The sequence below is a fragment of the Geotrypetes seraphini genome, chromosome 4 (genome assembly GCF_902459505.1).
Source record: "Geotrypetes seraphini chromosome 4, aGeoSer1.1, whole genome shotgun sequence".
Lineage (NCBI taxonomy): Eukaryota > Metazoa > Chordata > Amphibia > Gymnophiona > Dermophiidae > Geotrypetes > Geotrypetes seraphini.
In genome coordinates, this window is record NC_047087.1 from 260127415 (window position 1) to 260154264 (window position 26850).

General features: G+C 44.8%; 1 protein-coding gene across 3 annotated transcripts in view; it reads right to left on the bottom strand.

Moving 5' to 3' along the window:
• CEP55 (centrosomal protein 55) overlaps nt 1-26850 on the bottom strand; it is an 80392-nt gene that overhangs the window by 41883 nt on the left and 11659 nt on the right. For 2 of the 3 annotated variants that reach the window (XM_033943865.1, XM_033943867.1), the window contains exons 2-4: nt 25503-25696; nt 23933-24196; nt 338-400 (exon numbers count right to left, since the gene is read on the bottom strand). In XM_033943865.1, the coding sequence (XP_033799756.1) occupies nt 338-400; nt 23933-24196; nt 25503-25685 (510 nt within the window). In that variant the 5' untranslated portion in view covers nt 25686-25696. The remainder of the gene's footprint in view (nt 1-337; nt 401-23932; nt 24197-25502; nt 25697-26850) is intronic. The other variant, XM_033943866.1, reaches the window with a different exon arrangement.

Sequence of the window (26850 nt, forward strand, 5' to 3'; positions counted from 1 at the left end):
ATGGTGGTGAAATCTGTGCTACCATTTGAGTTACAGTATTGATTGAAACCCTTGTGGAGTAATATAGATTGTGTTACTGCATAATTTATAGTCATTTAAATATTGCACAAACTGTCTTACCGTATCTTAAATGTCATCCCACAATAAAAAAAAATATCAATAAACCTGCATCAAAGATGGACGTTGAGTATATCTGGTACTCAAATAAATCCAACGTTCTTCAAAACGAGCCATAAAAAGGTTTGCAATCAAAGGAGCAAAAGATACACCCATAGCAACCCCTGAGAGCTGTTGAAAAAGAAAATTAAATCTTTCAAAAATGAATTCACTTACTCACATCTTTCAGTTGCTCTCCAAGTGCATTCAGATCCTTAGATGATTCTGTACTTGGAGAAGTTCCCTGCAAATAAATGAAAATATATTGGTTAGCTGTTTTCTGCGGTTTGCCAGGTATATCGGTCTCGCGGTTGGTGGCGTTCTAATGGGAGGGAGAGATGGAAGTGTCAGCGGGGGTTCGGCGGCGCAAAGGGAGATAGAAAGATGCTGCACGGGGGGGATGGGAAGAAGGGAGGGATTGAAGCTGTGTAAGGGTTCTGCTGCACAAGCGATGGAGGCACAAGGGGATGGGTGAGAGGGGAGGAAAGATGCTGCACATGGAGGGGGGGGAGAGAAAGGAAAGAGGAAGAATTGGGGTGGAGGAGAGGAAGGGAGAGATAATTATACATGAAAAAAAAAGGCTTGAATGCACTGAGTAGAGCAACTGAAGCACCAGAAAGAAGCTTGGAAAATATGAAGAGAGGCACTTGAGTGCCAGAATGATGCTTTGAATGCCCTGAGAGACAGCAGGAACACTAGACAGACTTGGAACACTCATTGGTTGAATAGTGAATACCATGTGAAAACCCACAGGAGGCTGTTGGGGATGGGAGGAAACAGAAGACTGCAAGCAACTAAATAGTATCGACTCCAGCAGGTACAGGTGGATGTGGAGGAGATTAATTGTGGAAATAGGTGAAATTTCTGTCACCAAGCAACTCAAAACTAAAAGCCACAGTGCTTTTACAGTGGCTGAATTTGTCCCATGTCTGGAATGACAGCTGACATCATAACTCAAAGAAGCTAATTCCTAAGAAGCTTATCCCAAATTTACAGATAAATTACCATCTAAAATTTTTATCATCAAAAGCATTTATTTGGAGCAGTAATGGTTACTGTGGATGGGCAGACTGGATGGGCCATTTAGAAACATAGAAACATAGAAGATGACGGCAGAAAAAGGCCACAGCCCATCAAGTCTGCCCACTCCAACAACCCTACCCCCTTGAATTTACCCCCCTAGAGATCCCACATGTGTATCCCATTTCCTTTTAAAATCCTTCACGCTGCTGGCCTGAATCACCTGAGGTGGAAGTTCATTCCAACGATCGACCACCCTTTCGGTGAAGAAGAACTTCCTGGTGTCGCCATGAAATTTCCCACCCCTGATTTTCAGCGGATGGCCTCTTGTGGCAGAGGGGCCTTTAAAAAAGAAGATATCATCTTCCACCTCAATACGGCCGGTGATATATTTAAACGTCTCTATCATGTCTCCTCTCTCTCTACGTTCTTCAAGTGAATATAGCTACAATTTATTCAGCCTTTCTTCATACGGGAGGTCTTTTGAGTCCTGAGACCATTTTGGTGGCCATTCTTTGAACTGACTCAACTCTCAGCACATCCTTTTGGTAATGTGGCCTCCAGAATTGTACACAATACTCCAGATGAGGCCTCACCATGGATCTGTACAATGGCATTATAACTTCGGGCTTCCGGCTGATAAAACTTCTTCGGATGCAACCCATCATTTGTCTTGCCTTTGATGAAGCCTTCTCCACTTGATTGGCAGTCTCATGTCTTCGCTAATGATCACCCCCAAATCACGTTCCGCCTTGGTCCTAACTAAGGTTTCACCATTTAGTGTGTAAGTTTTGCATGGATTCCTGCTGCCGAGGTGCATGACCTTACATTTTCTAGCATTGAAGTTTAGCTGCCAAGTCGAGGACCAATGTTCCAATAGAAGTAGGTCCTGCGTCATACTGTCTGGTAAAGTGTTCTCACTTACTATGTTGCATAGTTTGGCGTCATCGGCGAATAATGTGATTTTACCCTGAAGCCCCTGAGTCAGATCTCCCACAAATATGTTGAAGAGGATCGGGACCAAGACCGAGCCCTGAGGCACTCCACTGATCACCTCCACGTTTTTGAAGGGGCACCATTTACCACCACTCTCTGAAGTCTACTGTTTAGCCAATCACCGACCCATGTAGTTAACGTCTCTCCCAGTCCCATTGATTTCATCTTGTTCAATAGTCTGCGGTGCGGAACGCTATCAAAAGCTTTACTAAAGTCCAAGTAAACGACGTCCAGGGACTCACCCACATCCAGTTTTCTTGTTATCCAGTCAAAGAAACTAATCAGATTGGATTGGCAGGACCTGCCTCTGGTAAATCCATGTTGGCGGGGATCCCGTAGATTCTTCTCGTCTAGGATTGTATCTAATTTATGCTTAATTAGTGTTTCCATGAGTTTTACTCACTATGGATGTGAGACTCACCGGTCTGTAATTCTCAGCCTCTGTCCTGCAGCCCTTTTTGTGGAGTGGGATTACATTGGCTGTTTTCCAGTCCAAGGGGACTTTTCCCGCCTTCAAGGAAAGATTGAAGAGCACAGACAATGGCTCTGCCAGGACATCACACAGCTCTCTAAGCACCCTGGGGTGTAGATTGTCCGGTCCCATGGCTTTGTTCACTTTGAGTCTTGATAGCTCGCAGTAGACGCTGCTGGGTGTAAACTCGAAATTCCAGAACGGGTCATCTGAGCTATGCCTTGCTTGCAACTGTGGACCGGACCCTGGCGCCTCGCAGGTAAAGACTGAGCAGAAGTATTCGTTTAGTAGTTCGACTTTATCGGAATCTGATTCTGCATAAGTCCCGTCTGCTTTCCTAAGGCGTACTATCCCATTTGTGTTTCTTTTCCTATCACTGATGTACCTGAAGAAGGATTTATCCCTTTTCTTAATGTCCTTTGCTAGATTCTCTTCTATCTGAAGCTTGGCCTCTCTGACTGCCGTTTTGACAGCTTTGGACTTGGCCAGATAGTCTTCTTTTACTGCTCCTCTTCCTGAATGTTTGTAGGAAACAAATGCTTTTTTCTTTTTCTTAACGAGGTCCGAGATTTCTGTAGTGAACCACTGGGGTCTGTTATTCCTCCGTCGTTTGTTTGTTGTTTTTATATAGCGATTTATTGCTTCATGTAGGGTAGATTTCAGGTTTGCCCACATAGCCTCTACATTATTGGTTTCGGCATGGTCTTGCAGTGCCCGATGGACGAAGTCTCCCATGCATTTGAAGTCAGTGCCACGAAAATTTAGGACCTTTGTTGTTGTGGTCGATCTGGAGAAACCCTTCCGAAGGTTGAACCAAACCATGTTATGGTCGCTGGAGGCCAGCGTATCACCTACCGAAACTTCTGATACGCTGTCTCCGTTGGTGAGTACCAGGTCTAGTAACGACTGGTCCCTAGTGGGCTCCAATACCAATTGTTTGAGCTGTGCACCCTTTATGGAGGTTAACAACCTTCTACTGCCGCTAGTTTGTGCGGTAAGTGCATTCCAATCTGTATCGGGCATATTAAAATCCCCTAACAGTACTGTGTCCCCACGCAAGGTGATGTTTTCAATGTCTTCGATTAATTCCATATCCTTGTCTACCTGTTGTCTCGGAGGTCTGTAAATCACACCAAGATACAGGCATTTTTCATTTCCTCTAGCCAGGTTCACCCAGAGGGATTCCCCGGTATACTTGACATCTGTGATTATGGTAGTTTTGATGTCTTCTCTAGTGTATAGAGCTACCCCTCCTCCTAACTTGCCCTCCCTGTCTCGACGGAGTAAGTTGTAACCCGGTATAACCATATCCCACCCGTGTGAGTCCGTGAACCAAGTTTCGGATATCGCCACCACGTCTAGGTCGGCGTTCATTATTTCCGTCTCTAAATCTAGAATTTTATTGCCCAAACTGTGTGCATTGACGTACATAGCTCTCCATACCTTATGTTTGCTAAGTCCCTGTACAGAGTTTCCCGCCTGAGTTAGTGTGACCCCTGATGTATTGTTTACAGTGTGTGCACTTACCTCAGACTCAGAGTGGCGACTCACCTCCTCAGGATAGTTACTTACTGCTCCAGAGAATGAACGGATACCCTCCCCCAACTTACCTAGTTTAAAGCCCTTCGAAGTAGGCGGGCTAGTCGACGTCTTTATCTGTCGTCATGTTTCCATTATATAAACTATTATGGAGGATCATAACTGCATTGCATGAATTGCAGTTCCAAAAAAAAAAAAAAGTACAAGTAACCTTCCCCCCACCCCACAAGGGCTACCTTACAATCCCTGATGGTTTAGCAGTATAGTCAGGGTAGAAGCAACATTTCAGTCACAGCAGCCATTTTGAGAGCAGAGCTGGTATAGGCATGTGTATGCTGAGACAAATGATTCCAGCAGCGGTCATCTCTCCACATTCCAGTTTTTTCCATGTATTCATCATTAGAGGACTATTATGGACCCCTGAAGAAGACATCTTGTCGAAACGCGGACCGTGTTGAGTCTAGCACCATTAGTGGACTAGGTTCTTATGATTTGTAAGTGGATTTTTACTTCTCATGTAGATTATTTATTTTTTATGTTAATTATTTTACTGTATATTTGGAACTTGGATTTTTATTGTTCACTTGGAACTTTGATTCTTTCATTAAAGTCCATCTCAGGATCATCGCCATACCACAGTGTTCTTTTGGTTTGTTTTGGACAGAACTACAGAACCATGAGAGAAAAAGCAATACTGGATCTGGTGCTCACAAATGGGGAAAGTGTCTCAAATGTCTGAGTGGGTGCTCACCTGAGAAGTAGAGATCAAACAGGTTGGTTTGATATAACAGCTAAAGTGGAGGGAAGCCACACAAAACTCCAAGTCCTGGATTTCAAACTTGCAGACTTTAGTAAAATGGGGGAGAACATGCCAAGATCCGCATACCAAAGCAAGTTTGGGGCTACCAAGATCACTTTTAAAATCGCTACTATAACAGCTGTGACATCAGCCCGTCAGTTTTTAAACGTGACTTTTAGAGAATCCTAGGCTGCAGTGTCTAACTTCTAGCAGCTTACTTTCTATACATTCTCTTGGAATTAAGAAATATTAAGAATTTAAGAAATAATTTCTTTTTTTTTTAATTTCTTTAATCATTTTTTCATATTACAACAAGTGTATCTGAAAAATACATATAATCTTATAAACACACACTTGATTTTCCTTCATGAATACTTTAAGTACAATATATCATATTTATATTCATATTTCAGTTAGCCTCATAGAAAGCTTGCTGGCAGGAAGGATAAAGGGAGAAGAAGGGTGCTGGGCTCAAACTGTTACGACAAGTTATGCTGCAATTTTACGGTTCCCCGTGTTATAATGCGAAGAATTGTTTTTGATCAGTAGGTATGTGTCTGTTTGAATTCTTTCAATAAAACATTAAAAAGTTTAATTGCTAAATTTTGATGATTTGAATGTGCCCAATATCAGTAGATCACAATCCTTAGAATAAAGTTATTAAAGTAGTCTAAACGACTCAATACCAAACTGTATAAAAAGGGCGGTGATTGATTTATTACTGACAAGAGCCTGAACTGAATGAAAGCACAGTTACTTACCGTAACAGGTGTTATCCAGAGACAGCAGGCAGATATTCTCAACATGTGGGTGACATCATCCATGGAGCCCCGTCGCGGACAGCTTTTCAAGCAAACTTGATTGAAGATCTTAAAGTTTGCTAGTGCTGCACCGCACATGCACCTTCCCCGCTCAGCTAGGGGGCACGTCTCCTCAGCGTGGCCTCAGTTCAGATAGCTAGCAAAGAAGCCAACTAGGGGAGGTGGGTGGGTTGCGAGAATATCTGCCTGCAGTCCCCTGGATTACACCTGTTACGGTAAGTAACTGTGCTTTATCCCAGCACAAGCAGGCAGCATATTCTCAACATATGGGTGACCTCCAAGCTAACCAGAATGGGACGGAGAGAGAGTTGGCAATTCAGGAGAACAAATTACGCAAAACTGACTGGCCAAACTGGCCGTCGCGTCTGGAAAAAGTGCCCAGACAGTAGTGAGAGGTGAAGGTATGAATCGAGGACCAAGTGGCAGCCTTGCAGATCTCCTCAATAGGCGTGGACCTGAGGAAAGCGACAGATGCCGCCATCGCTCTGACTTTATGCCCCGTGACCCGACCCTGCAGCGGGAGACCAGCCTGAGCGTAGCAGAAGGAAATACAAGCAGCTAACCAGTTGGACAAGGTGCGCTTGGATACACGACACTCCAACCGATTCAGATCAAACATTATGAAGAGTTGAGGAGATGTCCAATGAGCTTGAGTGCGTTGCAGGTAGAAAGCCAACGCCCTCTTACAGTCAAGAGTGTGTAGCACCACTTCTCCAGGATGAGAATAAGGCTTAGGAAAAAACACAGGAAGAACAATGGATTGGTTGAGGTGGAAATCCAAACCACTTTAGGCAAGAACTTAGGATGAGTACGAAGGACTTGTCATGAGTACGAAGGACTTGTCATGATGAAAAACAGTAAAAGGCAGGTCTGCAACCAGAGCTTACAGCTCACTGACTCTGCGAGCAGACGTGAGGGCAATCAGGAACACCACTTTCCAAGTGAGATACTTCAAAAGAGACTTTATCGATGGGCTCAAAGGAAGGTTTCATCAACTGAGCCAAAACCACATTCAGATCCCAAACCACCAGGGAGGCTTGAGTGGAGGATGGACATTAAAAAGACCTTTCATAAACCAGGAAACCACCGGATGGAGTGAGAGCGGTTTCCCATCAAGCGGCTGATGAAAAACAGCAATTGCAATGAGGTGGACTCAAATAGATGTCTATTTGAGACCAGACCGAGACAATGATATCAAATCAGAGCCATGGGCAAATCCCTGCGGAGTTCCACAAGGATCACCTCTCTCACCTACGCTCTTCAACCTCTTTATCTCCTCCCTAGGAGCCACCTTAGATAACCTAGATGTCACATCCTTCAGCTATGCAGACGACATCACCATACTCCTCCCCTTCGACCCATCAGAGACCACCACCACAACAAAGCTGGAAACAACCTTAGATACAGTAGAAAAATGGATGATGGATCACAAACTAAAACTAAACTCAGAAAAAAACAAAATTCCTTTTGCTCGAAAAGGCCAAAACTCGTACCATCACTGAACTGAAAATCAAAAATACCAAATACCCAATACAACCCGAACTAAAACTCCTAGGAGTTACGATAGACAGATGCTGCACAATGCAGTCCCAAATCAACAAGACGACCCAGAAAGCTTTTCTAACCATGAGAAATCTACGTAAAATCAGAAAATTCTTCAACCAAGCACAATTCAGACTAATCGTCCAATCCCTAGTCTTAGGTCTGCTGGATTATTGCAACTCCCTATATCTTCCTTGTCCAGCCACTATGATAAAACAACTTCAGACCATACAAAACACCGCCCTCAGACTGATCTACTCACTTAGAAAATATGATCACTTAACAACTGCCTTCTTAGACTCTCACTGGCTACCCATACAAGCACAAATTCAATTCAAATTCCACTGCCTAGTATTCAAAGCGTTACACGGCTCTTCCCCCTCCTATCTAAACAACCACTTAAACCAGATCTCCACCTCAAGACACAGAAGAACCTCAAACCCCAGTCAAAGGCACACAACGCAAGAAAATGTTTGACAACCTTCTGGCAACACAAGCAGCAAAACTCAACCATTCCATCTCCAATCTGCTGACAATATCAGACAACTTCAAAACATTCCGAAAAGAAATCAAAACCCTGCTTTTCAAAAAATTCATCCAAATATCTTAACCCCTCTTCACTTACCTCCAGAAGATTCACCTACCTCCAGATAATTCTCCCCCAAATTACCCACCTAAACACCTTCCAAGTAAACAAACCCCTAAAATAGATTGTAATCTTACCCACTCTAACTGTATTCCATTTGTCTTTATCACACAGTTCTGCACTGTCAGTTTAATATCCATCCTGTAAGTTCCCCTAGGATTCTATCCAGCTATCTCCCCTCTGTTTAAAAAAAAATAAAAATTGTATCTTCACTGGAAAATGTCCAGACAAATCTTTTGTAATCCGCCTTGAACTGCAAGGTATAGGCGGAATAGAAATCCGTAATGTAATGTAATGTAAGTGCAGCAGATAATCCAGTACTGAAGAAAAAAGGTAGATAGTGGCTCCATGTGATGCATAGCATACCATGCAGCAAATCTAGTCCATTTCTGGGTGTAGCACTGGTGAGTGGAACTCTTTCAAGAGGCCTCGAGAACATCCTGAACAGACTGAGAGAAACGGAAGGAGGGAATCACGTCGAGAGGAACCAAGCTGTTAAGTGTAGAGACTGCAGATTGGGATGCAGCAGGGAACCTTGACTCTAAGACAGCAGAGAAGGAAACACAGGCAGAAGCAGAGGCTCCCTGACACTGAGTCGAAGCAGAAGAGAGAACCACGGTTGTCTGGGCCACCGAGGAGCTATCAAAATCATGGTGGCGCGGACAGACTTGAGCTGGACTAGAGTCTTCAGAATCAGAGGGAATGGAGGGAACGCATAGAGGAATAGCATCTGCCTTGAGGAGAAGGAAAGTAACCGCCTCGAGACGGTCCGGGGAGTAAATCCTGGAGCAGAAACGAGGCAACTTGTGGTTGAGGGGGGAGGCGAACAGATCTATCTGCGGAGTCCCCACATCGAGCAAACACCCGATGCAGAGTGGAGGAATGAAGCATCCATTCGTGTGGCTGGAGAAGGAGGCTCAATTTGTCTGCCAGGCAGTTCTGCTGGCCCTGGATGTAGACCGCTCGGAGGAAGATGTTGCGATGTATCGCCCAATCCCAAATCTGTAGAGTTTCTTGGCAAAGGGACAGGGATCCTGTACCCCCCTGTTTGTTAACATAATACATCACCACCTGGTTGTCTGTCCGAACCAGAACTACGCGATCTTGAAGCAAATGACGAAAGGCCTTCAGAGCATTGAAAATGGCCCGAAGCTCCAGCAGATTGATGCGACAGCGACAATTGGCGCTGGACCAGAGACCTTGAGTACGTAGACTGTCGAGGTGAGCCATCCAGGCGTACGCGGATGAGTCCGTTGTAAGGACCTTTTGCGCGGGAGGCATGTGAAAGAGAAAACCTCTGGAAAGATTGGAAGAAAGCATCCACCAGCGGAGAGATTGTTTCAACAAAGGAGTCACCGCAATGTGTTGAGAAGCGGGATCCCGGTCCTGTCTCCACTGGGATGCCAGGGTCCACTGAGGAACTCGGAGGTGAAGTCTGGCGAAAGGAGTCACATGAACGATGGAGGCCATGTGACCCAGCAGGATCATCATATGCTTGGCCAAAACCGTCGACAGAAGGGAGATCTTCTGGCATAGGTGAACGAGGGCATCCTGTCGAGGCGGAGGCGAACTGTGTCCAGCACTGCTCTGATGAACTGCAGAGACTGAGAGGAACACAACTGGGACTTGGGGAAGTTGACCTCGAAACCCAGACACTGAAGGAATATAATAGTCCGTTGGGTCACTGCAATAACCTCCGGCCTGGACGGCGCTTTGATGAGCCAGTCGTCAAGGTACAGGAACACTTGAAGACCCTGCGTCTGCAGGGCCGCTGCCACCAACACGAGGCACTTTGTGAAGACCCTCGGGGAGGATGCAAGTCCAAATGGGAGAACTCGATACTGTAGATGGAGATTCCCCACCTGAAATCTTAGAAATCTGCGAAAGGCTGGATGAATTGGAATGTGAGTGTAGGCCTCTTTGAGATCCAGCGAACATAACCAATCCCCTTCGTCCATCAGGGGATACAATGTAGGAAGAGAGAGCATGCGGAACTTCTCCTTGACCAGAAATTTGTTCAACGCTCTGAGATCCAGGATAGGGCGTAGGTCCCCGGTCTTTTTGGGGACTAGAAAGTACCGAGAGTAGAACCTGGTGCCCTGTTGACACAAACGGACCTCTTCCACCGCCAGGAGGCAAAGGAGGGCTTAAGCCTCTTGAAGAAGGGGAAGTTGCGACCTGTTGGAAAGACTCTTGGAGACAGGTCTGGAGGAACCCTCAGGAACTGAAGGGAGTAACCTTCTCGGATGATGGAGAGAATCCAAAGGTCCGATGTAATCAGTTCCCACTGGTGACAGAACAGGCCGAGACGACCTCCGATGGGTAGAGGAGAAGGCTCGTGGACGAACGGGAGCGGCGTGCTCAAACCAGGAGAGTCAAAAAGACGGCGCTGGTTTAGCCATCGCAGGGGCCTGAGGTTTTTGGGGGGCCCTCTGCTGCTGCTGATGCCGGGGCAGCAGGCGTGAAAACGCTGGTGTAGACTTCTGCGGATAGCGCCGGGGTGGCAATTTGTATGATTTAGGAGGAGGAGCATTCGGCTTCGGTCTCACCAGGGAGGCGAAGGAGCGCTCATGTTCCGAGAGGCGCTTGGTAGCTGCCTCGATGGAGTCATCGAAGAGCTCATTGCCCAAGCAGGGGAGATTCGCCAAACGGTCCTGCAGGTTCGGGTCCATATCCACTATTCGCAGCCAGGCCAGGCGACACATAGCGACCGCAAAGGCCATGACCCTCGAGGACAGTTCGAAGGCATCATATGTGGCCTGGAGCATATACAGGCGAATCTGCAACAGATTATCCTGAAGCTGGCGGAACTCCAAGCGGAGGGGGAGGCAAATCAGCCTGGAAAGACGGCATGAATTTGACGCTGTGCTTGAGATAGAAAGTGAATTTGAAATTGTAATTCAGGACCCGGTTCGCCATCATCGAGTTCCGATATAGGCGCCGGCTGAACTTGTCCATAGTATGCTCCTCTCTGTCCGGGGGCACAGCAGCGTAGACTCTGGAGAGGTTAGATTTCTTCAAAGAAGACTCCACAACCAAGGACTGGTGGGAGAGTTGAGCCTTTTCAAACCCCTTGCACGGGATCATCCGATAGCGGGACTCCATCTTGGATGGTATGGCGGGAATAGCATAAGGTGTTTCCAAATTATGGAAGAAAGTCTGCTGTAAGACTGGGTTCAATGGGAGACGCAGAGATTCCCTCGGCGGATAAGGAAGTTCCATCTCCAAATACTCCTGGGTATACTTGGATTCAGACTGGAAGTCCAGCTGAAGAGCCTTACCCATGTCCACCACGAACCTGGTGAAGGAGGACGTCTTGGCCGAGTAGCGCCCCTCCGGAGGCGTTGAGGATCCGGACCCCAGGGCAGCCGAAAAGGAGGGAGAAGCTTCCCTCGAGTACTGCGCCGGGACGTCAATGTCCAAAAGCATAGACGCCGAAGCTCTACTAAGAGACAATGGAGGCATCGAAGAATACTTGCGCTTAACCTGCCTGGAATGCAAGGACCTCGGGGTCTGAGGAACGAAATCTCGGGAAGCAAGCCTCGGAGAGCCCGGTGGGGAAGAGATCCCCCGACACAGCTGTGAGGAGGGAGTTCACGATCTTGACTCGGAGACCGAGGAGGCATGGAAGACCGTCGAGGCTGACCGACAGACTCCCAGCGTGCCGAGGCCTCGAGGCACCGGAGACCTACCCTGCCGAGGAGAGGAGTCCTTCTGCTGTTTCACTGGCAGCTGCTGCAACGACGAGGCACGCTTGGAATGGTGCTTTGATCGAAGCCGGGCGGCTGAAAACGCTTGTCTCAAGGGATTAGGGGAAGAGTCACTCGAGGACAACTGGCGGGACCATCAGTGCTTGCCTCGGGAAACCTCGTCACGATGCTCAGGCTGGTGGACAGGGAGCAGTGTCAAGGCCAGGGCAAGTTGGATCAGGACAGAGGAGATCTGCATGGTCAGAATAGCCTTAAGCATGTCCTCAAACATCGGCACCGAGACCATTGGATCTGGTCGGACTGGTGCAGCAGTGCGCTCCAACGAGGGTGCCCTCAAGGTAGAGTATTCCTATAACATGGAGGCACGCTTTGGAGGAGGTCTCATTGAGGCTGACAGGACTGCACTCACTGCCTGGGATGCCAGAGACTCTGTGGAAGGCTTCTTCAGTAGCAGAACTGAACCTGAAGAAGAGGAGACTTATCCAAGGCCGAGGCCTTAATAGTCGGAGCAGTCGGGACCTTTGAGGTTGAGGGAGAGGTTTGAGGTTGCTCGGGGCTGAGGCTTTCAAGGCCGAGGTCAAGACTGAGGTCGAGGCCTTGTCAGCTGGTTGATCCATGGCGCCGAAGAGCTCAGTGATCTTGGCCCACTGTCGCCGAAGAACCCGAGGCTGAAGAGTGGCACAACGTGGGCAAAAGTCGGTAGGGTGGTCGGAACCCAGGCACAGGATACATCAACAGTGCGGGTCGGTAATTGAAATCACCCAACCGCACTGGGTGCACTTTTTAAACCCGGTAACAGGCCAGGACATAGGGAGAAGATATAGCCGCGGCCGCACGAAGCCAAGCGGCCAGACGAAGACCGGGGTCCCCCAGTCAAAATCGTTTGAAGGAAAAAGAACAAAAGTTCGTAGACGCGTTGCACAGCGACTCCGATCGAAGAAAAACAACAAAAGAAGCCGCGGTGCAGGAAGGCACTTAGATTCAAACACAGAGAAGAGAGACAGGGCTTTCTGGCTCCACAGAAAACTAAGAACTGAGGGCCACGCTGAGGAGACGCGCCCCCTAGCTGAGCGGGAAGGCACACGCGCATGTGTGGTGCAGCACTAGCAAACTTTAAGATCTTCAATCAAGTTTGCTTGAAAAGCTGTCCGTGACAGGGCTCCGTGGATGACATCACCCACATGTTGAAAATATGCTGCCTGCTTGTCTTGGGATAATTATCTTTAGGATAAAGAAGCATTTCTTGACCATATCTTAAAAGATGCAGTTGAAAATATACTTCATCTAAAGAAACTCCCAAGATTTTGATTGGAACTAGTTAATCTGCCACATATACTGCAGTGGAGTAATCTTTCGTTTCCTAGAGAAAATGAGTGCTTTTGACATATTAGGATTCATCTATTTAGCTCTATCTGCCATCACTGAAAACCAGGGCTATGGAGTTGGTAGATAAATCCTTCGGCTCCGATTCAGCGACTCCTGGTAGCCACGTCACCAACTACAGGTACCCAAAATTGTCTCAGATTCCACGACTCCTGGTAGCCACGACTCCAACTACCCAAAATTGTCTCAGACCCCACAGCCCTGGCAGGACTATAGAGTTGGTAGATAAATCCTTCGACTCAGACTCCAACTGTTCAGTTTCTGGTACCCACGACTCCGACTCCAGTACCCAAAATTGTCTCCGACTCCTCAACTGACTCTACAGCCCTGCTGAAAACTTGTGGCTAATCAGTACAATGCACTTCTGAGGACACTTTTTTTTTTTAATTCTTTATTCATTTTTCCATCTTACAACAACTGTAAAAATAATTAAACATTTGAAATTAAATACATCACTTGACTTTCTTTCTGAGGACACTTTTAAAAGTACAAATTTATTCATAATGAAAAACACACTCCTTTCCTTCACCTAATAGGATATCACCAAGTTCACACCTTGCAATCTATCTATCTTATTAAAATTTGTGCTTCAAGCAGCAAGGACTGTTTCACAAGTAGCTTTAAAGCACTGTGGACACATGGCAGTGCTATACAAGCAATTTCCTTATTGCATTCAAGGACTTAAAACCAAGACATCAATTCTGCCAAGAGTATTTGTAGACAGCTGGCAAACTTGGATCCTGTTCTACAAAGCTTACAATCCAGCCAAGAAAAAAAAAAAGAGAGACAAATAAGACTTTGGGGAATCAGGGATAAGATATAGGTCTCAAAACTAGGATAATGAGTGCAATCCAGTTGACAACAGGGGCCCATTTAGCTAATGAAGGGAATAAGTAGGAAAATCACTACCCTAGAACGTCTATAAAAGAGTACAGAAAGGGACGAGAAAGAGGGACCATAAATGTTAAAACAGCAATTTAAGAATTATTGCTCTTCTGAAACCAAAAATAGAATGCAAGGCAAATAAGCAATAGTGTCAGAAATGAAGGGGAAGGAGCTTATGCTTCAGTCATTGCACTAATGTGTCTATCAAGGATATCCCAGATTAAGGCAATGATTTTCAATAAATTACATATTCTAATTGACTCTGCTAAATGTCACCAGTTCCGGCACTGGCTAAAACAAACATTCTCATGGTGCCTCACTCACTCCAGATTTAAAACTAACAATCTGTGGTTTCACAAGAGGTACAGTATGTACTTTAAAAAACCTAAAGTAAAAAATATTTGGAAGAGGATTATGTGCACTGTAGCAGAAAAGGAGTAAGTACAAAAACAGTTTCCCTGCACTATCCTTGAAAACAAAAAAGGGGGATCAGGAAACAGGCAGGGCCATAACTGGCTTACAGAGAAGGCAAAGTATGGCGAAATGGCTGAGGGTAAGAAAGAAACAAAGTCAATAAAACTAAGACATATATACACGTAATCTTGATATCCCTCCTCCCCCCCAAAAAACAACAACCCATTTCTTCTACTTTATATCCATTTCTTATCTCCTCCCTGTCATGGTTAGTCATTTTGAGTAGGGGCCTCACAGGGCTTCCTCTGGAAACCTATAACATGAGGCCCTGAATCCAGCTACTGCGTCACCATTGTATAATGATTGGGAGAGGCAAATCACCAGGACTTCATCATATCATTTTTTACTACTACTACTTATTTCTAGAGCGTTACCAAACGTACGCAGCTTTGTACAGTCACAAAGAAAAAAACTGTCCCTGCTTGTTTTTGAGTGCAAATTAATTCAAAATGCAGCTCAATAGTCGACCAGCAAACACGCATCTCATCATCCACCATCTGCAGTTGTTCTCTTTGTTTTTTGATTTCTGTCAAAGCTGAAAATCCAAGTTCACAAAGATAAGAAGATCCAAACAGTAACAAAGCCTTGATTGCTTTGTTACTTAAGTTAGGATAACTACTGCATAAAATAATAAAATAAAAACTAAAATTACTTGCAGTTAGTTTTCAAGGACCAATCATGTCACAGAGTGATGCTTGACTGGGCAGTTGTATCCTTATACACATAGATGCTCATAGCATTGACAGACTTGTGTACACGAAAAACATGTTATCTATTCTAGGGTATACTTATGAAAGGAATTTTTTTAAATAAGATAAAATTCTGGAATCTCTCATGGCACACCCGGAATCTCTTCGGGGCACACCACTGTGCCGTGGCACACAGTTTGAGAGACAATGAATAAAAGTGACAGTCAAATAACTAATTTTTGAAAGAGACAAATGATCTTAAAATACCAAAATCTGTATCAGTGACCAAGACAATGGTGGCAGAAAGATACAGAAATGGTCCAATTATACTGGGTTCCACCAACCAAATTAAAAAGAACTTCCTGTATAAAGCTCTTTTTGATATAATGCAAATACTAAAAGACTAGCACAGATAGTAAATTTGACCAAACTGACATACCCAGAATGCCCTGTTTTACAAGTGAAGTTCATGCCTGGTATGGTACATGCAAAAATTAAGTCATTTGATGACAGTTTTATGGGGTGGAGATAATAAAGTACTTATTCACAAAATGAATATTGTGTAATTTCTTAATTAAAATGGAAATAAAACTGACATTCCATTCTCAGTCTCCATGTTGTATATACTGGGCTATCACACAACTGTGCCCAGAGAGCCACCTTGTGATCAAAAGTATGAAGTGCAACTAATGATAGCCCAAGGAGTTTGCAAGGTTTGGCAAATGTTTAGCTTCTCTGGTCTGGAGATAAGCTCTACTTAATCACCAGTTCCAGTTACACACAAAATAGCTTTTTATAAGTATGTTGGCAAACTCTAGATTGAACCACCACCAACTTATGAATTCATGGGAAGAATGTGCTTACATGGGGAAAAAAAAGGTATGCTGTAGCAAACTATGGACCGGCACTGGTCCGCGTACCAGCAGTTGAAGAACACTGGGCTAAGTCGTGGGACAGACCCCGTCAATCTCCACCCCCAGACCACACCCCATAATAATACTAATTGTAATACCATTTTTTCCATTCATTTTTCATATATATACACACACACACACAATATAATCGTATTAACATCACATAATGGTTAACCACAAAATTAAACTACACAAAGCACACTGTATGCTTCTCAATATTCATTCCTACCAGAACATAGATAACCCCATGTATATAGGGGACCAAAAACTAAAAGTACTAATATGTATAAACAAAGCGTAAGGTGCAAGACTCTGCAAGCAGTACATCCCCAGAGGAAAAGAAACTAAAGCAGTACAACCCCATAGGAAAAGAAACAAATGCATTTCTTCCTGAACAGACAGCAGATGTAAATCAATCACTAAATTAAAAAATAAAAGCATTCCCCCTACCGTTGTTGTCTCCCTCCTTCCATGCTGTGCCTTGCCTTCTGGCCTGCTCCCTCCCGCCCGGTGTTATCTTCAAGCCGGCTCCCTCTTCCTCAGTGCTGCATTGCACAAAGCCTTGAGTAGTGGCTCCTCACGCCTCATCTGGAAGCCTTCCCACTGATGTTGCGACGTCAGAGAGAATGCTTCCAGTTCAGGTGCAGGACGCGTGTAGGAGCCTCTGCCCACGGCTTTGTGCACTGCAGCACTGAGGAAGAGGAAGCCGGCCCGAAGACAACGCTTCATCGATCACACCATGGACCAGCGGCAGAAGAGCACTGTCTGGGGCCCGATGCATATGCCGGCCCTGTGGACCGGCAGGAAATTTCTGTGGACCAGCATCGGTCCACGGACCGGCGGTTGAAGAACACTGCTGTAGCACAAGGAAAACAAATAAAGTATATTCCTGTGGTTGTTGGCAAGATTCCTGTTCTAGCAGTTGTAAATGTTTTTGTTTTCCTCATCCTGAAAAGCAACTTTTTTATTAAATTATGTCCACTGTTAAGCCATTCTGCTGACTATAAGCACTCAATTTTTGTTCTAGTAAAAAGTGGATATGGAGAATCTTCTTACCAAGACTTAAAATCAGCAATTGCTAAGGTAACTAAGATGTTATCTATGTGATACATGGGCTTATGTATGCTAATTACCCTCGCCAAAGGAGGTCATTGGTAAGAGGTATCTATGTTGCTAATTACATTCGGCAAAACAACAAAAAGATTGCAGAATAGATGTAGCTTAATAAACAGTCTGTAGCTTAATAAGCATCCAAATAACTTAAAAACAATCCACAAAGGACTCGCAAGATAAAAACCAAATAATGGGAAAATTATGTTCTTACCTGCTAATTTTCTTTCCTTTAGACCACAGGTGTCAAACTCAAGGCCAGCGGCTCATCGTGCGTCCCACAACTCATCCAGAAGCATTCCCTCTGATGTTGCAATGTCAGAGAGAAGGCTTCCAGTTCAGGACGCACAAGGAGCCACTGCATGGGGCTCTGTGCACACTACGGCTGTGAGGAGGAGGGAGCCGGCCACAAGGTAACACTGGTGGCATCGGACCGCAGGCCGCATAAAACGGCTAGATTGGAGCTGACCAGAAGGTTAGACATCCGCCAGAGGGAGGCACAGCATGGAGGGAGGGAGACAACAAAGGTAGGGGGAATGATTTTATTTTCAAGTTATTGTTTGAATTGTGTCAATTTTGAGCATTTTAATCTACTGTCTATCTTTTGCACTGCTCAGGAAGAAATACATTTGTTTCTTTTTCTCTGGGGGTTGTACTGCATGCAGAATCTTGGGATGGGTTTTGTTTTGTTTTTTAATATATTAGTACTTTTAGTTTTTGCTTAGGAGTTATCTGTGTTCTGGTAGGAATGAATGTTGAGAAGCATAGTGTGTTTTGTGTAGTTTAATTTTGCGGATAACCATTACCATTATGTGTTAATAAGATTATATTGTGTCTGTATATATGAAAAGTGAATGGAAAAAATGGTGTTATAATTAGTATTATTATGGGGAGGGGGTCTGGGGCATACATTGGGCGGGGTCTGGCCCACGACTTAGCCTGTGTTTTGGATTTCGGCCTCTTAATGTAATTGAGTTTGACACCCCTGCTTTAGACGCAGCAGATGAATCCAGAGACTAGTGGGATAGCACACATTTACCAGCAGGTGGAGATAGAGAACGGATTTTCAGGTGCTCCTCTTGAATGGAACTGCTCCTGTACAATTAGTATCGCTCCTTGCCCAAACATCCAGAACCAGGAATCACGACCAGTAAGAAAAAACTTCTTTCCCCATAAACAACATCCAAATGGACAAAACACCTAATACAACTACCAACCATAACAAGAAACCTGAGCCCCCACAGAGGCAACCAACAGCAGATATCCAGAAAGGGTGGGGCTCTGGATTAATCTGCTCTGTCTAAAGCAGTATCTCTCCAATTGTGTGCCAAGGCATAGTGGTGTGCCTCAAAGAGATTCTGGGTGTGCCACAAGAGATTCCAGAATTTTACTTTATTTAAAAAAATTCTCTTCATAAGTGTACATTAGGAAAGATGACATGTATCTTGCGAACACAAGAATCTGTCAATGTTATGTGCGTCTGTGTACGTAAGGATACAACCACCCAGACAAGCATCAGTCTGATATGATTGGTCCTTGAAAACTAACAAAGTAATTTTAGTTTTAATTGTATGTTTTAAGCAGTAGTTATCCTAACTTGAGCAATAAAGCAATCAAGGCTTTGTTACCCTTTGGATCTTCATATCTTTACGAACTTGGATTTTCAGCTCTGAAAATTGAAAAAAAAAAAAAAAGAGAGAATGACTGCAGGTGATGGATGACAAAATGCGTGTTTGATTGTAGACTATCAAGCCGCGTTTTTAGTTCATTTGCACTAAAAAAACAAGCACATCCATCGCATTGATTTGCAATTCTATTCTATCTACTTTAGTCTCACCATTGTTACAGTTACCCATACATAGCTTAAAGAACTTTAAATAAATAACTTTCAAATGTAATTTTTTGCTGGCTTTGCAATTTTATAATTTGTGCCACGAAAAACATTTGCTCCGTTTAGTGTGCCAGAGCTAAAAATTTTGAGACACCCCAGTCTAAAGGAAAGAAAATTAGCAGGTACGAACATAATTTTTCCTTCCTTAGCAACAGTAGCAGATGAATCCAGAGATTAGTGGGATGTAGCAAAGAAAATTCTTACATTGGATGGGAGGCGAACACTGTCTCTGCAATGACCGTAGTGCCAAAATAAGCTTCCGCCCACATCACCACATCCAACCTGTAATGTTTGGAAAATGTGTTCAAGGATGACCATGTCGCAGCCCTATAAATCTACTCCAAGGAAAATCCCCTGGACTCAGCCCATGAAGTAGCCACCGCCCGGGTCGAATGAGCATGTAGATCCACCGGCAACTGCTTCCCTGCCACGAAGTAGGCAGAAGCAATAGCCTCTCTGACCCAGCGAGCAATTGAAGCCTTGGATGCCACCTTGATATGTCCGGCGAACATGACAAAGAGGTGATCCGAACGACGAAAATCATTCATAACCTGAAGATACTGCAGAAGCATCCTACGCACATCAAGTAAACGCAAAGAATAGAAACGCGAACCACACTCTTCCTCCCGGAAGAGAGTTTAGTTAATATGAAATGCCAATACGTTAGAAGAAAGGAAGGCACCATCTGAACTGAGACCCCATATTCCATGAAGCGCAAAAATAGTTCTCTGCAAGACAACGCCTACAATTTGGAAACTCGACGGGCCAAAGCCATGGCCACTAGAAACACCATTTTTAACATCGCATCCTTCAGCGTTGTGCCAGTCAAAAGGTTCAAATGGAGTCCTCTACAAACCTCCAAGGACTAACTTGAAACTCAAATCTGGACAGGGCTTCTTTAAAGGCATGTGCATGCGTTGTACTCCCTTCAGGAAACGAACCACATCCGGCTGAGATGCAAGGGAAGAGCGAGACAGATTCGCCCCTGTAACAAGCAATGGCCGCCACTTGAACCTTAAGGGATTTATATGCCAACCCTTTGACTACGCCCTCCTGCAAAAAAGAAAGAATATGAGACAAAGAAGCCTGAAAGGGAGAAATACCCTGGTTCACCACACCAGGAATCAAAAACTCTCTACACTCTAGCATAAGCTGTGGACGTAGACCTCTTCTTCGCCTGGAGAAGAGTAGATATAACCTGTTTGGAATACCCTTACGCCTCAGCTGCGACCTTTCAATAGCCAGGCCATAAGATCAACGGGGGAGGGATCTTCCATCCGTATCAGACCCTGGGTGAGCAAGTCCAGCATCACCGGAAACCATAACTGATCGCCCATCAATAGCCCCATCAGATCCGCATACCAAGGACGGCGTGGACAATCCAGAGCTAACAGGATTACTCTCCCCTAGAAGCAAGCGATGCAATTCCTGTTCTATCATCGGCCAGGGAGGAAAAACCATATAGAAGCTATTGCGGAGGCCATACAAGAGCCAGGGCTTCCACCTTCTCTGAAATCTGTTCCCTCTGTCTGCTGAAGAACTGAGGAAGTTTGGCATTGAGAGCCGAGGCCATGAGATCCATCTCCGAGAACTCTCATCTCTGAACAATGCGCTCAAACGCCTCCTGGGACAGCTCCCATTCCCTGGGATTGAGCAGGTTTCTGCTGAGGAAGTCTGCTTGAACGTTTGACTTTCCCGCAAAGTGAGCCGTCGACAGAAGTGGGAGATGAATCTCCACCCAAAGAAGAAGAATCTTCGCTTCCCATGCCAACTGAGGACTTCTTGTGCTCCCCTGCCTGTTGATATACGCCACCGCCGTGACACTGTCGGAAAGAATCCAGGTTGGCCTGCTCTGGATCAGTGTCCAAAATGCCAAAAGAGCAAGCTGGATCACTCACAATTCCAGGAGGATGCCCTGTGCCGAGGACTGAAGTCTCCGTTCCCCAGCCTGACAGGCTAGCATCTGTGGTGACCACTATCCATTCCAGGGATGCCAATGGCATACCCCTGAACAGACTGAAATCGCTTAGCCACCAATCAACGCTAAGAGAGGCCTGTGGAGTCCACCTCAGATGACGATTGTAATCCTGAGACACCAGGGTCCACAGGGACAGAAGAGACTGCTACAGAGGCCTCATGTGAAAGTGAGTCCAAGGCACCATCTCCAGTGCTGCCACCATCGAGCCGAGAACTTGAACATAGTTCCACACTTTCAGCCTCAGGACCCGGAGAAGAAGACGAACCTGAGACCTGTAACCAGACAGGTATCGTGCCTGCCCTGGTTCCAGCTAAAGCTCCTGCTAAGACACCTAGTAAAACCCAGTAGGGAGGGTGTAAAGGCTGTCCCAGTGTGGATCTGGATGATTTTCAGGCTGACCACCAGGGGGAGCCTGAAATCCCCAAGAACTTACTAAACCAGCAGTATTCAGGTCACCACAAGAGGAGCCCAAGAGCTAACTTGTTGCCTGCTGAGTCAGCTAGGGTAGGGCATGCCCCTAGGATACATAAACCAGCAGCAGGGAGCAAACAGACAGGCAGGCTAGGGAGAAGGTTCCAACCTTTTCTCCCTGAGAACCTCCCTGGGCCAAACAGGAGCGAACCAGCCTCACCTATGGAGGTGCAGGAGGCTGGAGACATTCTGGATGAAGCAGTATCAGAGCATGAACTCCCGATGGAATTGGACAACCTGCCAGAAGAAATGAGCCCTTGTGAAGAAGCCATGGAGGTTGGTTTTTGCACCAACTGCAAGCACTAATCCTGACACTGTGAGTGTGTTTTTGAGCTCTGTTGGTTTGAAGAGACTGTTTGCTTTTGAACTGTTTTGATTTTGGAGCTAGTTGCTTTAAGCTCAGTGTTTTTGTTTATTCCAAAGCTGTAAGTGTCTTTCAGTAGGGAGAGGTTTGCTGTTACCTGGGAGGGAATTTTTGTAGGCTATGTAATAGCTATAAAATTAAAGCAAACCTGAGGCACTCTCCTTTGCCTGGCAGTATAATGAATGGCTGCCAGAGGCTTTATTTTGAGCACTGTGTACAGGGAACCCAGTGGCCTTGAACTCTATTTTGCTGATGAACTGTGCAACCTGTTTGGGAGCAGGCCACATTGAGCTCTGAGGTGAGCCTAACCTCAGGGAAGGATAAGCTGAGAAAAAGTAATAAGAAGAAAGCAGTTGGAACTTTATTCTTTGGAACTGTTTGTTGCATTTTCCTTTTGAATTTGAACTTATGGAAGTTTTGTTTGCTACTTACCTGCTTTGTTTTGGCATACAATACCTGACTTTTATGCTTTACCAGGAATAAAAACGAAGCATTTTTCATTCCAACCTACTTGGGAAAATTTTGATTTTGTGTATTTATTGGTGTCAGTTCAGGCCTGCAGGGTGACTCCAGTCCGGGTCACACGCGAGTGCTATTATTTCTTGTAACCACTGGGGGTGCTGTAGAGTCCCGGTCGGACCACAGTACGGGTTACAGGTACGGGTTGCCCCTGTCCCTAGGCAGAAACACCTTCACCAAGGCCCTGTTGAATCACCCTCCCAGATGTTCCAACGAGGGACATGAGAGAACTTTTCGGAAAATTGATGACCCATCCTAAGGATTGAAGAAGAGAAATCACTTAGTCACCTGTAAACTTTCTTGCCTGGAGGATGCCCGAATTAACCAGTCATCCAAGTAAGGATGAACCCGAATCCCCTCTCTGCGCAGAAAGGCTGCAACCACCACTACCTGCTGGTAGATGGGTGCTATCCCACTAGTCTCTGGATTCATCTGCTGCTTTTAAGGAAGTATAAAATAAAATTGACCCACCATGGGCCGTGTTTCAGCAAAAAGAAATGCCTTCCTCAGGAGTCTTATAGGGTCCTTGGCTGTCTTAAATATAAAAACATGAAAGTTACAAAAAAATCCAAGTAGTTTAAGAAGCTACAATGAACAGCACAGCACATAAGCCTCCAATGTAAGCTGCTGTCATGCTAATTACATGCAGACAGCAAACTTCTCCACCTTCCAAGCCCAGCATACTGGTCAAGATGAGAAATTGCCTAGTGGTCATTCATTCTAATTTCTAAGTAGCTCTTCACACAATACCATGTTTCCCTGTAAATAAGACCTACCCCGAAAATAAGCCCTAGCATGATTTTCAGGATAGGTCTTAATATAAGCCCTAACCCTGAAAATAAGCCCTAGTCAGCCACGCTTCCTCCCGATCCGCCCCCGCACAGCCGAATCGCCAAACCCCTGCTGACCCTCCATCCTTCCCTCCCAACCAATCCCTGCCGACCGCAACCATAAATACCTTCCGGCAGAGGAGCGTAGGGCCAGCGGCCTTCTCGCTGGGGCCTTCTGTGTGCAGCGTTACTAATGTGTGCCGTGTACACAGAAGGCCCCAGCGAGAAGGCCGCGAAGCAGCCTGTGAGTGCTGCTGGCCCAACGCTCCTCTGCTGGAAGGTATTTATGGTCAGTCGGCGGGGATCGGCTGGGAGGGAAGGATGGAGGGTCAGCGGGGGTTCAGCTGTGCGGCGGGGGCGGTTGTTCAAGGGTTCTGCTGCCCGAGGGATGGGAGGGAAGGATGGAAGCTGGGCAAGGGTTCTGCTGCACAGGGGGATGGAGGGATAGAAAGATGCTACAGAGGGAAGGCACAAGGGGATGGGTGAGAGGGGAAGATAGATGTTGCACATGTGGGGGAAAGGAAAGAGGAGAATTGGGGTGAAGGAGAGGAAGGGAGAGATGATCATGTACATGAAAAAATAAGCCCTACTTGAAAATAAGACCTAGTGCCTTTTTGGGGCCCCAAATGAATACAAGACACTGTCTTATTTTCAGGGAAACACGGTAGCTCTAGAAAGGTTAATGACAAATAATTTAAATCATTATTTCCTATACACAATTACCTGTGATGTCTGACATGCAGAGTCTCTATTTTCAAACTCTTTACATTTGGCAGTAATTTCAAATAATTGTTTCTTCAAGCTTTCTGTCTCTTTGGACAAAGACTTGTACAGTTGCTCTCTCTTCTCAGCCTCTTGTGTTTTCTCCTCCAGCTGGCAGTGCAGTGTTTCTACATTTGGCTGGGATTTCAGCCTCTGGATTTCCTTGTTCTTCTCTGCAAGCTGCTGGCTATTCTTTTCATTCAATGTTTCCAGTTCCAGGATTTTCTACATGGGGTGGGGATAGGAGAAAGTGCAGAAGTACAGTATTAATACAACTTAGTCTAGAAACATAAATCAGTCAGGCTGAAAACCAAGGTAGAAACTAGGAGATGCATTTGATAATATCCACTTGGACTTTCTATTTCTTAGTAGTGAAAACCAAAATGGAGAAATTGTGGGAAAGGTTCCAGTCATACCCAACTACTGCTGAATTACCTGATTTCTGGTGTTCCCGTTACTAGGATTTAGGAAACCCCACTAGAAGTCAAATGTCCAGGCTACTGATGAATTTCTTTTTTCATTCTGTGGGTAATAAACGCAACCACCATATAGAACTCCAGGAATTTTTTTTTTTTTTTAAATTAATGTCCTGACAATTTCCACTTGCTCCTTTTGTGCTACCATTACTACTACTACAGAGTCACAAAGACAGTCCCTGCTCAAAAGAGCTTACAATCTAAACAGCTAAGACAAATGATTGTAGTTCTTCCCCTTTTCCCTTTTGTTTGAAGTAGGTCTATACGTCTTATCAGTGCTTTATTATGTCACTTAGATTTTATCCAGTATCCCCAGTTTTAATGTTTTTATGTAAATTTTATATTGTACACCACTTAGAAACCTGATTAAGCGGTTTAAAAAATCTTTTAATAAACTTGATACAGTTAAGGGGAATGGTTAATCTGCTGGCTTCGTTGGTGGACAGTAGGGTTATGGATTGAAGGCTATATCAAAAAGATGGGTTTTCAGTCTGCTTTTAAACAAGGGAAGGGACTTGGTGGACAAACTCAGGTAATTTATTCCAGGATTAGGGGGCAGCTAGATGAAAGCTACATGTTACCAGGTTAATTAGAAACAGGGATGGCATCAGGTACCATGAGTCTACCTGGAAGACAGTTTCCCAGCCTTCCCAATTTAGTCACTGCAGTAAAACCCTTGGCCAGTCCATACAATCAGGATTCCTACTGAAACCTTACAATCACTGACCACAAACCGTCATCAGGGATGGCCCATGCATAAAGATGATGTGAACATTGCCTCCACAGCACCCTCAGCCAGCCTGAGATGTGGAAAACATACACCATAGATTAAACCCATGTCTCTCTGCATGACTGTGCATCAAGTCACAAGACTGGTCAAGATCTTTAATTTTTAAATTTTCATAGTTTCAGATTTAAGTCCAAATATAAAATTCATTTCTATAATTGACTGTTGGGCACCAATGGTGATAACACTCGTACCATAGTTAGAAGACACCCTAAATAAAGCCTGAAATGAACTGGCAAAACTTTTAAAGCCTTCAAACATATCATACCTCCAAAAACCTGTTTCTTTCAGAATCTGTGATTTTGCCTTTTCCTTTGGTAACTTCGTCCATAGTCTTTTTCAGAGCTGCATTTTCTTTTCGAAGTTTTCCTAAGTCCGTATCTGATTTGGAGGCTCCAGTTTTTATTCTCAGTTGATTGCAAATTATATCCTTGGCAGCTTTTGATGTCATTTTTTGAGTGTCTAGGAGTATAAACACAAATGCATTAGGTAACATTATGTAAAGCAGGAAATGACAATTTCCCAAATCAATCTGTTATGAAAAGGAATAGCTAAATATTTTAATGTTTCCTCTTGCGTACAAGGTGAGATGAAAGAAGAGAGGAAACTTCTTAATGTCACTTATGATTACTTTTTACAAATTTAAGCATAACTTGCCTTCCACTTTGCACATATGTTCTCATATCTCTCACCAGTGAAAAATAAGATTTATTTGTATATTAACAATGCTATAGCAAACAGCTGGCAGTATGCTCAGGGACAGAGAAGACTAATTTGTATTTAAGATTACCAGTTTCTTAACACCGCAAAGCAGCATTTGAAGTGTTCCACAGCTTTTGAAAGCAACATTTTTAAATTACTTTTTTCTACAATTTGAAAGCTACAATGCTTACTAGAAACCAGTTGCTATTTCCTTGCTGTCCCTAATCCCTGCAGATCGTCACCACTCTGTGCACATTCTTGTACTAAGCCTTAATAGGAGTGAAACAGAGGGCAACATGCAAAAGAGATTAAAATGTATTTGTTACTTCCTGTGTTGTCTATTTATTTATTCAGTTTTTTATACTGTTCTCCCAGGGTAGCTCAGAATAGTTTACATTAATTTATTCAGGTACTCAAGCATTTTTCCCTGTCTGTCTTGGCGGGCTCACAATCTATCTAATGTACCTGGGGCTATTGGATTGGGGGTGGGGGTTAATCGCCCTTTACAAAACCGTAGTGTTGGATTTTAGCACGGTCACAGTGGTAACAGCTCCAACGTTCACAGAATTCCTTTGAGCATAAGAGCTACTACTGCCACAACCGGCGCTAAAAACCAAACTATGGTTTTGTAAAAAAAGAGGGTAAGTGATTTGCCCAGGGTCACAAGGAGCAGCATGGGTTTGAACCCACAACCTCAGGGTGCTGAGGCTGTAGCTTTAACCACTGCGCCACACTCTCCCCTGGAATTCTACTTCAGACCCATCATTAAACTATAACTCAATGCATTCTCAGACTCTTTGGCCAAGATCTAAGTTACCTATTGGCCGAGATTGAGAACATGTTATATAAGTTTCATTAGCCTTATTAGCACACAATCAGTTTAGATCTGGCATAAATATGAGGAACTGGTATAC